We start from the raw sequence: 12,316 nt of genomic DNA, 5'->3' as shown, positions 1-12,316 counted from the left end.
TATTTGGTCACAAATTCACTTCTCTAAAATCAAAATATCAAATCATTATGCAGGTTGGTTTCTAACCCCATTGAATATAATGATCCTTCTCCTTCTCCAAATTTTGAATTTCGTGTGTTTCAGACCGAAGAGGAAAGTGATGAAGAAGTGAGTGATGAATTATCTCGTCTTCTTGAGCATGATGGAAAGACCATTCAGTCGTTCGAAGAGCAGATTGAGTTAGTCAACTTGGGTTCCGAGGATGATGTGAAGGAAGTCAAGATTGGGTCTCGACTGTGTCCACATGTTAAGAAGGGGTTGATTGATCTTCTTCGAGAGTATTAAGATGTGTTTGCTTGGTCCTATCAAGACATGCCTGGTTTGGATTCTGAGATGGTGGAGCATAGATTGCTGTTGAAGCCAAAATGCCCGCCAGTTAAGCAGAAGTTGAGGAGAACGCACCCTGATATGGCAGTGAAGATCAAAGAAGAAGTGCAGAAGCAGGTTGATGCCGGTTTCCTTGTGACCGCCGAGTATCCGCAATGGGTGGCCAATATTGTGCCTGTGCCAAAGAAAGATGGAAAACTCCGCATGTGTGTTGACTATAGAGATTTGAATAAAGCCAGTCTGAAGGATGATTTCCCTCTTCCACACATTGATATGTTGGTAGATAACACTTCTAAATTCAAAGTCTTTTCGTTTATGGATGGATTTTCCGGATATAATCAGATCAAGATGTAACCCGAAGATATGGAGAAGACCACATTCATTACACCTTGGGGAACATTCTGTTATAGAGTGATGCATTTCGGTTTAAAGAATGCTGGTGCAACTTACCAAAGAGCAATGACTACTATTTTTCATGATATGATGCATAAAGATATCGAAGTTTATGTCGATGACATGATTGCTAAATAAATTGATGAAGACGAACATGTTAAGCATTAGTTAAAGTTATTCCAGTGTTTGAGGAAGTATAAACTCCGCTTGAATCCCAATAAGTGTACTTTTGGTGTTCGTTCTGGTAAGTTGTTGGGATTTATTGTCAACGAGAAGGGTATTGAAATTTGATCCTGCCATGGTCAAAGCAATACAAGAGATGCCTGCGCCCAAAACTGAGAAGCAAGTCAGAGGTTTTCTCGGCCGCTTGAATTATATCTCAAGATTCATTTCACACATGACTGCCACATGTGCGCCTACATTCAAGCTTCTTCGGAAAGATCAGTCTTGTGATTGGACCGAAGACTACTAGAAAGCTTTTGATAGTATCAAGGAATATCTGCTTGAGCCTCTAATTTTGTCTTCGCCTGTGGAAGAAAGACCATTGATCATGTATTTAACTGTGCTTGAAGATAATATGGGTTGTGTTCTAGGTCAGCAAGATGAGACTGGAAAGAAAGAATTCGCGATTTACTACCTCAGTAATAAGTTCACCGACTGTGAGACTCGGTATTCTATGCTAGAGAAGACTTATTACGCATTAGCTTGGGCTGCTAAGCGTCTGCGTCAGTATATGTTGAATCATACCACTTAGTTGATATCCAAAATTGATCCAATCAAGTATATATTTGAGAATCCTGCTTTAACTGGGAGAATTGCCTGTTGGCAGATGTTGTTATCAGAGTATGATATTGAATACTGATCTCAGAAAGCAATCAAAGGTAGTATCTTGGATGACCATTTGGCTCACCAACCAATTGAAGATTGTCAGTCAGTGCAGTATGATTTTCCCGATGAAGAGATCTTGTACTTGAAAATGAATGATTGTGATGAACCATTGCTTGAAGAAGGGCCAGAACCTGGTTCCCCTTGGGGCATGGTATTTGATGGAGTTGTTAATCAATATGGAAATGGCATTGAGGCAGTGATCATTACTCCACAAGGCACGCATCTACCATTTACAGCTAGATTGACTTTCAAGTGTACAAAATATATGACAGAATATGAAGCCTGCATTATGGGGCTCGAAGAGGCCATTGATCTCAGAATCAAGTATTTAGATGTCTTCGGAGATTCCGCTTTGGTTGTAAATCAGATCAAAGGTGAATGGGAGACGAATCAACCCGGTTTAATACCGTATAGAGATTATGCGAGGAGGATTTCAACTTTCTTTACAAAGATTGATTTTCATCATATCCCTTGAGATGAGAACCGGATGGCAGATGCTCTTGCAACATTGGCGTCAATGATTATAGTGAAGTATTGGAATGAAGTTTCCAATTTGACTGTGATGCGTCTTGATAGACCAGCTCATGTGTTTGCTGTTGAAGAGGTCAAAGACAAGAAGCCGTGGTATTATGACATCTAGTGTTTCCTTCAAAGTCAGCTTTACCCGTCTGGGGCATCTTTAAAAGATAAGAAGACCTTGAGAGGATTAGCTGGAAATTTCTACTTGAATGGTGATGTACTGTACAAGAGAAATTTCAACATGGTTCTGCTCAGATGCGTGGATAGACACGAAGCAGACTTGTTGATGACTGAAGTGCATGGAGGTTCCTTTTGTAACAACCCGTATAATATATATCTAGAATAATATCATACAAGTGTTAATAATTGGTACTGATCCAACATAAGTGCCTAATGGCATCAATATATATACATGTCCAAACTAAAAACATCAATGGAACATGTTATACAATAATGCCTAAACAATAAAAATATAAGAACTATGTGCAATATCTTCATTGCACACAACTCCACAGCGGAAGATCATGGTAAACAGCATCCCTTGAAACATCCATAAACAACTTCTCTTATATTCAACCTGCAAGGATTACCTGAAAAATAACAACAATAATGGGATGAGATAATAATCTCAGCGAGTTCTCCTATCATATGGGTCCACTCGGCTCTACAGGGTTTCTAATCAATATTCAACTCAAGTCCACAAGGGAACGAAGACTTGAGCGATGGGGAAACTATCTCGCAATTGTATGGTAACGTGCATCTGAGTTCTCATAACTCAATCACGATCATTATTCAGATCACGAAACATCAATTCCCGAATGGACTTACGTCTAAGCTAGACTCGGTTCATGCATGCTCGTATGATTCGACTTTCGCGGTGGATATCCGGTTCCCCTATGGGACTTAAACCCACTTTGAGAACCATCACTCGTATGGGACTTTACCCACTTTGAGTCTCTTTCACCGTATGGGCCTTATCCCACTTTGGTGTCCACCTTTCCCCCATGTCCGCCATGGTTGGGGCTCAAACCCAATTGAGGCTCGAATCATTGGTCCCACATCCCAATGCTTACACGTCTAAGCATATCAATAGAGATGTGTACCATCACAGAAAAACACACATTCTGAATACATGATCGGTTCCATAATCATCGGTTCCATGAACCATAACAAAATTCATCAATAATAGGTGACTTCATTCAACATAATACACAAATAATAACATGGCATGTTCCATACAATGCGTCTCATTCTCAATCATGTCAACAATTCGTCCACGACCTCCACATAAGCGTCGTACGAATTAATACCGTATTCTCATACATATATCACACTTGTTCCATAACCTAGATTATATTTCTAAGTTATTAATCAATTTATTCTCCTAAGTTTCCTCACTCATCTTTGTAAGGTTTTTAATCATGTAATTTCACAATCAAACATATCAACAATGTTTAACATTCATCATAATATAATTCATAGAATTTGTAAGGCACATAATATACTATAACATGGTATAATAATGATAGCCTTTTTCGTTATCCTTCTAACGCATCCGTCCGCGTCCAAAACGGAGTTATAACCCTCAATTAATTCATTAATCTATCTTAATCAAGATTTAGATTAACATTTATTCATTGCATAAGTATTCAACAACAACATCTTTGGCCTAGTGGTAAGACTTGTACAATTCCAAGGATGTCTCGGGTTCGAACCCCATTGGTGACATATTTTAATTCATCAAATAATTAATTCATGTCAATAGATTGATCAAATGAATCAATAGATTGAATGTGAATTATTCTCAAAAATTTCACTAAACCAATCGATTGACACAATCTTCTAAATTTTCTTCTTTGAGAATAAGAATGTAGTAAGAATTCGTCATTTTTTGTTATAAGGAAAAGTTGATTAGTCGTTGTTTAGAAATATCCAAATTTTGATTCCAAATACCCCCCAAATAGTTACAACTGGATAGGAACAATAATCAATTTTAGCTCGAATGGTTTGTAGAGGAACCCTACCTTCTCTGATCCATTCGACACGTGCAATTTCTTTTCCGTCGATACGTCCCGCAGTTTGTATTTGAACTCCTTTTGTATCTGCCTGTTCAACTAATTCAATACCTTTTTGCATTGCTTTACGAAACGAAATTCTATTCAGTAATAGTTGGGCTATAAATTGTGCAAGAATATGAGGATCTCTATAAATATTTGCAATTTTTGTAATTCCAAGCTTGATTTTTCGGTTCACACAATTTACTTTTTTTTGTACATGAGTCTTTAATTCTTCGATTCTTTGAGCCTTCACCTCTTCATTTAATAAGTTTGGAAGTCCAATTCCATAGCCAGAGATATCGACATCGAATTCCAAGGATCCATTTATCGTGTTTAGTATATAATGCACGATACAATATCGGATCATTTTATCTTCTTTTATATTCTTGGAATAAATTATTGGTTATGCAAACCAAATAGAATCATGACTTTGAGTTGCACCAAGTCTGAAACCAAGCGGATGTATTTTTTGTCCCATAACCCCTCACCACTCTATATCAAATTATTGGTTATGCAAACCAAATAGAATCATGACTTTGAGTTGCACCAAGTCTGAAACCAAGCGGATGTATTTTTTGTCCCATAACCCCTCACCACTCTATATCAAATGATACATCTTATTTGTCTACTTTTTTATCTATCTCTTTTATTTATTTATTAATCTATATCTTTATATATCTTTTTTCTTTTTCTGCTGCAGAATAAAGCAATTCAAAAAAAATAGAATAAGATGCCCAACTCCATAAAACATAAGTTCGATCTTTCAATTTTTGAATATTATTAATATTAATTACCATTCACGCTTTGTTTGTGTTGTGACTCGACACAAATTGATAAATTTCTTAATTAATCATCATTAGTGATGAATACTAATTGTAGCGTCAAATGAATGTTAAGGAAATATAGGTCAACACTCATGTTGTTGATTGAGAACCACCAAATCAGCCACTCAATGAATGGTAACTGTAGGTAAATATAAATCTTAAGCACGATATGTATTATCATTTTTTATCCTCCGATTGAAAAATGATGAATATGAATTTTGTAACTTCAAATGAATGTGGTAGGTTAATAGAAATCTTAATGACGAGATTTATTATCATTTTTCGCAAATCCTCCGAAGTTTAGAGTAGGTGAAAATTCTCCCAATTTATGGCCTACCATACGATCTGTTATATAAACAGGTATATGCTCTTTTCCATTATGGATAGCAATGGTATGCCCAATCATTATAGGTATAATGGTAGATTTTCTGGACCAAGTTTTTATTATTTCCTTTTCTCCTTTTGTGTTAAGCTTCTTTATTTTTCTTAATAAATGATTCGCTACAAAGGGTTTTTTTTCGTGAACATGTCATAGTTGTTAATTATTCCTCTTATATTTTATATTTCAAATTTTTTAAAATAAAATATAGAATCTCTAAAAAAAGAAAATCATATAATATCATAGTAAATTGCTCTTTTCTTTTATAAAGACGAAGAAACAAATTCTATTTTCTCTACGCTCCACTGACTATTTACTACGGCGACGAAGAATCAAATTATCACTATATTTATTGCTTTTTCTAGTTCTTCTTCCAAGTGCAGGATAATCCCAAGGAGTTGAGGGTTTTTTTCTACCAATTGGCGCCCTCCCTTCACCACCCCCATGTGGATGGTCTACAGGGTTCATAACTACCCCTCTAACTAAAGGACGCTTGCCTCGCCAACGTTTAGCTCCGGCTCTGCCCAAACTTTTCTGGTTTACCCCAACATTCCCTACTTGTCCGACTGTTGCTGAGCAGTTTTTTGATATCAAACGGACCTCTCCAGAAGGTAATTTTAATGTTGCTGATTTACCCTCTTTTGCAATCAGTTTCGCTACAGCACCCGCTGCTCTAGCTAATTGTCCACCCTTTCCAAGTGTTATTTCTATATTATGTATGGTCATGCCTAACGGCATATCGGTTGAAGTAGATTCTTCTTTTTGATCAATCAAACCCCTTCCCAAACTGTACAAGCTTCTTCCAAAGCATACAGCTTTCTGGATGTAGATTATAATATATATACAGATGCATCTTATATATCGTTTATTTCGTAGATTATATATGACATAACGAAGTATCATACCACATGAGTGGATATATAATCTATGAATCAAAATCTTCCGAATGAATGACTCATGTTATGATCTTCTACATCCTAGGTCTTTCTGTTCCGTTCCTTCATCTGGCTTATGTTCTTCATGTAGCATTCAGACCGAATGACTCTATGAAATTACGTTGCTACTTACACCTAGTACGAGTAACGTAGGAGACATTTCTATTTTTCCCCGGAGGATTCCTTAGAATTACCACTGCTTCGCTTTCAATTTGCCTTTGACCATCAAATGAAATGTGAATAACCTTTGTCTTCCCGTTATTTGAAACGAGGAGCGCTTCGTGTTCTGTCGGTGCTTGAAACAATTTTGTATTCTCCATATTACTATATCTCTAGGGTCAATAATTGTATATTGGGAACTACTGAACTCAATCACTTGCTGCCGTTATTCTTCAGTTTTTTGTTGAAGTCTATCTACTCCAATTGGATCAGTGATTGATTTCTAGGTTTCGCCATAAACCTAATTGGTTACTTCCAATTATGTAAATCAATAGTTCAAACCGCACTCAAAGGTAGGGCATTTCCCATTTTTATAGGAACTTCTGTACCATAAACAATGGTATCTCCAATTATAGCCCCTTTGGGGTGTAAAATATATCTTTTCTCACCATCCCCATAGTGTATGAGACAAATGTGTGCATTTCGATTAGGGTCATATTCTATGGTTATGATTCTACCATATATGTCTTTTTCATTGCGTCTAAAATCAATTTTATGGTATAGACGCTTATGACCTCCCCCTCTATGCCCTGCGGTAATGATTCCTCTGGCATTACGCCCTTTACCACAATGATGCTGTCCGGAAATCAAACGATTTCGTGAATTGGATTTCACTTGACTGTTTACGGCTCCATTGCGTGTGCTCGGGCTAGAAGTTTTGGATAAATGTATCGCCATGTTATGTTATTAAGTGTATTTTTATTAAAGTTCTTTTCTTTCTAAGAGGTGGAATAGAATAACACGGTTGAAGCGTAATGATCATACGTTGTTGATGAATTTAATCTTCATCCTAGAATAATACTATAAGATATGTTTGCCCTACTTCCTTATTCACCCTAATAATAATGTCTTTGTCAAGTTTTTCCGAGAATTCAGATATCCATTTTTGATTCAATTCAGAAATATCCAAAAGTAATATTATCATATATCTCCGGATTGTTGATTAGTTCTAATTTCTATAGAATAACACAGTTGAAGCGTAATGATCATACGTTTGTAATGTATTGTATGTCCTATAATAGGTCGCATTCTTCTTCTTCTACCCTTTCTTGGGAGTCGATGACTATCCATAGCTATTACCCTGACACCAAAGAAGAGTTCCATCCAATGTTTGATTTCTGTCCTAGTTGATCCTGATTCGACATCAAAAGTATATTGATTTTTTCCCCATAACCGAATACTTTTTTCTGTAAATACTGCATATTTGATTCCATTCATAAATCTATTTTATTCTTTCTTCCCTATGAGTTCTAGTCTCAATAAGAATACTAGCTTTTTTTACTGTTCATATATTATAATATAAGTTGAATATACCGTACCAATTTGTTATGTATGGGTGATGAGATTCCATTGATAGAGATCCAACCGTTCTTGTTTCTCGGACACATGGTCAGAACTTCGTCTCAATAATACTACTAAATTTAGAAATGATGAATTATTGAAGTTTATATCATTAACTATTCTATTTTTATATCATTAACGATGATTTTTGTGAATAAATGAATCAAAAAGATAAAAAAAAATATTTTTCCGTTAGATTTTATATTCACTTAAAAAATTGAAATTATAATTGAATATGTTTGTTATTTCTGAGAACCCCTTGAATCATTACATTACTTGATTGAAAGGGTTCTCGACGATTTATGGAAAGTATATATGCTTTCCATATTTTGCTTTCTCAGGTTCTTTTAGTCAATTAGATGTAAATGAACCATAACTATGTAGTCCTATTCCTAATAGATTGATCCCAAAATAACATATCCAAATTATAAGAAATCCTATCGAGGCCACTATTGAAGAATTTATACCTTCTAATTTTTTCTTTTTTCTAGTATGTAAATAAATTGTGAATATGGTCCAAGTAATAAAGGCCCAAGTTTCCTTTGGATCCCAATTCCAATAGGAACCCAATGCCTCGTTAGCCCATACTGCTCCTGAAAGAATACCTACCGTTAAAAAGAGAAAACCCAGACTAATAATACGATAACCCCAACGATCCAATTGTTGAATAAATTGACACCTGTAATAATTTCTAGAACTAGAAGATGAAAAAGAAATTCTTCGTAAAACATTGTTTCTTTCATTCCTATTCATGTATTTGATTTCAACAAAATCAACTTTTTTTTTAAAGAATCCAAATTCTTGCTAAAAGAAAGAATTTGGATGACTTCTTGAAACGTAATGACTAAAATAGCCACTGATAATAATGATCCACATAAAAGAGCTGCATAGCCCAGTATCATCATACTTACGTGCATCATTAGCCAATGGGATTGTAGAGCGGGTACTAATATTACGGATTGATGCATTTTGGTTAAAAGACCCGAAGTCGCAAAGCCTTGGGTAAAAATAACACTTGGTGCAATTATTGCACTTAAAAGGTTTTTATCCTTTTTAAAAAAAGGAACCATATGAAAAATGGAAAAACCCCGTGAAGGAAAGATTAGGGATTCATATAAATCACCAAATGGTACATGTCCCGAAAAAAACCAACGTGTAATTAACAATCCTGTTACAGAAAAAAAGTTATTATCATGGCTTTTTTGGACAAATCATATAATCCTACAATTTCATTGACTAATAAGGTTATCAAATGAATTGAAATAACAATTGATATCAGGGAAAACGATATATGAGTTAATATATGCTCTAAAGTTGAAAATATCATATATATAATGAAAATAAAAATATCTATAATGAAAATAAAAAAGGTATGAATACTCGGAATAGAAATAGGGAATTGAATTCTTTATAGGACTTATGATTCTTTTAATTAAAAAAAATATAGTATGCCATGCCGCTACTCGGACTCGAACCGAGATGCTCTAGCAACTTCGTACTCACAAAATACAAAGGAAACAATCGATTGAAGGTGAGAACCAAACCAATCGATTGACAATAAGGACCAATCGATTGGTTCCTGAAAAATTTCACTTCTTCACAAACAGAAAGTTCAGTCAATCGATTGGTTATCCACTCACATTTTCTCATTTCACCTCACAGACACCATTTTCCTCTGTTCTACCATTTCTACAAATTACCACTACTTCTTCCAACAACAACCCATTATATTACATGTTCTCATACACATATAAATCAAGGATTTCAAGCTCACAATCACAAGGATTTTCAAGGTCATAATCACAACCACTCATATCACCACAACCATAACAAATCATGTTATCATAACCAATATAAGAACACAACAAAGCACATGTTCATGGAAGTCAACAAGAGCAAGAACATATTCATTATATAGCATGGATTATCATGATTTGTCTAACATTCTACAACCCTAACTTTTCTAGATCTAAAGTTCTATCTAGAACTCACCTCAAACACATGGAGATGGTGAGTAGAAAGTGGTGATGATGATGATGAATATGACATGATGATGGTGGTGGTTCCATGGCTTCCTTCCTCTTTCTCTTTTCTTCTTCCTTTCTCCCTTCCTCTCTTTTCCTCTTTCTCTCTTCTTCTCTTGTTCTTTCTGATAACTCTCTTTCTCTCTTACCTACTTCTTATCCTTATCCTTTCTTTTCCTTTCTTCTTATCCACCACACATATACTATATAATATATATAAATAATATATAATATTAAGTAGTGACATAAAATATCTCAATTGATATTTCATCTTCCAATACCAATTGAACAATTATTAATGTTACCAAAAATGTCCTCTCTTGTACTTATTAATATTGGTCTGTCTCTTTTATTAATAATTAATCTCTTCAGAGTTCACTGGTTACTCTATTGGTCCCAATTGACAACATTTAGAGCACATAGGAGCTCTAATTGTTACAACTAAAAAATGATAGGGTACACAGGAACTTAATTGATCTCAACTGACAACTAATTGAGCATTTAAGGGAATATGGGATATTACACCTTTGGTACTCATTCCAATGGACATGCAATGGCAAAGAAGATGTTGAGAGCAGGTTACTATTGGCTGACAATGGAATATGACTGTTGCAAGTTTATGAAGAAATGCCACAAGTGTCAAATATATGCAGATAAGATTCATGTTCCTCCGACACTGTTGAATGTTATCTCTTCCCCATGGCCTTTCTCCATGTGGGAAATTGACATGATTGGGATGATTGAGCCCAAAGCTTCGAATGGACATCGTTTCATTTTAGTGGAAATTGACTACTTCACAAAATGGGTTGAAGCGGCATCGTATGCGAATGTAACCAAGCAAGTTATTGTAAGGTTTATCAAGAATCAAATTATATATCGTTATGGTGTGCCAAGTAAGATCATTACTGATAATGATCGAACTTGAATAATAATATGGTGGAAGCTCTTTGCAAGGACTTCAAGATTGCACACGATAATTTTTCTCCCTACAGACCCAAGATGAATGGGGTTGTTGAAGCCGCGAACAAGAACATCAAGAAGATTATTCAGAAGATAGTTGTCACATATACAGATTGGCATGAGATGCTCCCATTTACTTTGCACCGGTATCGTACATCCATCCGCACTTTAATAGGGGCAACCCCTTTCTCTCTTGTTTATGGTATGGAAGCAGTGTTCCCCGTAGAGGTTGAGATTCCTTCATTGCGTGTGCTCATGGAAGCGAAGTTGACTGAGGCTGAATGGTGCCAGACCAGGTATGATCAGCTGAAATTGATTGAATAGAAGAGATTAACTTCCATGTGTCATGGTCAGTTATATCAGAAGAGGATGAAGAAAGCTTTTGATAAGAAGGTCAGACCTCGTGTATTCAGAGAAGGTGACCTTATGCTCAAGAAGATTTTATCTTTCAAACCAGATTCTAGGGGCAAATGGACTCCTAATTATGAAGGCCCATATGTAGTTAAGAGAGCCTTTTCAGGCGGTGCTTTGATTCTTACAACTATGGATGGTGAAGAGATCGCTCGTCCTATGAACGCAGATGCAGTCAAGAAATACTTCGCCTAAAAAATGAAAAAAGAACAACTCGCTAAGTTGAAAACTCGAAAGGGCAGCTTAGGCAAAAAAGGAGCGTCTCGGTGGACTGAAAACCTGAAAGGGTGATCCAGGCAAAAATTAGAGACATAAAACAGAAAAATTTATCCCGATAAATTGAGTACCCCACCTTGGGGAAATTTATGCAAAAATTAGGGATTATGGCAAGTAACTGTATGTTACTGATCGTCTAGTATTGGAGAAACTTTGTTGAGCACAAGGGTTAACGGTGATTCATTATCCCCAGTGGTGGTCAAAAGCACAACAAACATCAAGAGATGGTAGAAGGATTAGCGGTCAATTGTATTCAATGTAACCCTTTTCCATGTAAATTACCATTTTCAACTTTGTAAAGATCTATGGAGTCTTATCATTTACAGACTACCATTATATTAAATAAAGTTGAGCCTTTATCCAAATGTTTCTACTCTTATTTATTTCAGCCAATAGTTTTAAATTTTATTATGATCATTTTTGAAATTAATTTTTTTAATCAAAATCATTTTCTTAGACATATAAAAGCAAGAATTTTTCAGAGGCAGTTTTAAAGCAATATCAACAACATTTTGAAAAACAACAAGTCTTAAGTGTAGAGCTGAATGGGTTCCCCAAGCAGATAACCCTTCTGGTATCCTTAGCCGAGTTTGTTGATCCAGTTCCCCTGTGGAGTGATTGATCCCCATCAGAGCTTCTATCTTTTCCTAGTTGAGTTGGTTGATTCAGTCCCCGACAAAGTTTGTGTGTTCCTCAGCAGGGTTAATTTTCTGTTGTGATCTTC

General features: G+C 35.6%; 1 protein-coding gene and 1 pseudogene across 1 annotated transcript; both read right to left on the bottom strand.

Annotated features, from left to right (window-relative positions):
• Nucleotides 1-4,002: 4,002 nt before the first annotated feature.
• On the bottom strand, nt 4,003-4,701 carry LOC127084743 (30S ribosomal protein S3, chloroplastic-like; annotated as a pseudogene).
• An 897-nt stretch (nt 4,702-5,598) lies between these two features.
• On the bottom strand, nt 5,599-8,993 carry LOC127084742 (50S ribosomal protein L2, chloroplastic-like). Its single transcript, XM_051025249.1, has 2 exons — nt 6,868-8,993; nt 5,599-6,181 (listed from the first exon to the last, which is right to left on the bottom strand). The coding sequence occupies exons 1-2, from the start codon at nt 7,256-7,258 to the stop codon at nt 5,736-5,738; spliced, it is 837 nt and encodes a 278-aa protein (XP_050881206.1). The 5' UTR covers nt 7,259-8,993; the 3' UTR covers nt 5,599-5,735.
• Between the last annotated feature and the right edge of the window lie 3,323 nt (nt 8,994-12,316).

This window comes from Lathyrus oleraceus, chromosome 5 (genome assembly GCF_024323335.1).
Source record: "Lathyrus oleraceus cultivar Zhongwan6 chromosome 5, CAAS_Psat_ZW6_1.0, whole genome shotgun sequence".
Taxonomy (NCBI): Eukaryota; Viridiplantae; Streptophyta; class Magnoliopsida; order Fabales; family Fabaceae; genus Lathyrus; species Lathyrus oleraceus.
This window is presented reverse-complemented; position numbering and strand designations above follow the sequence as displayed.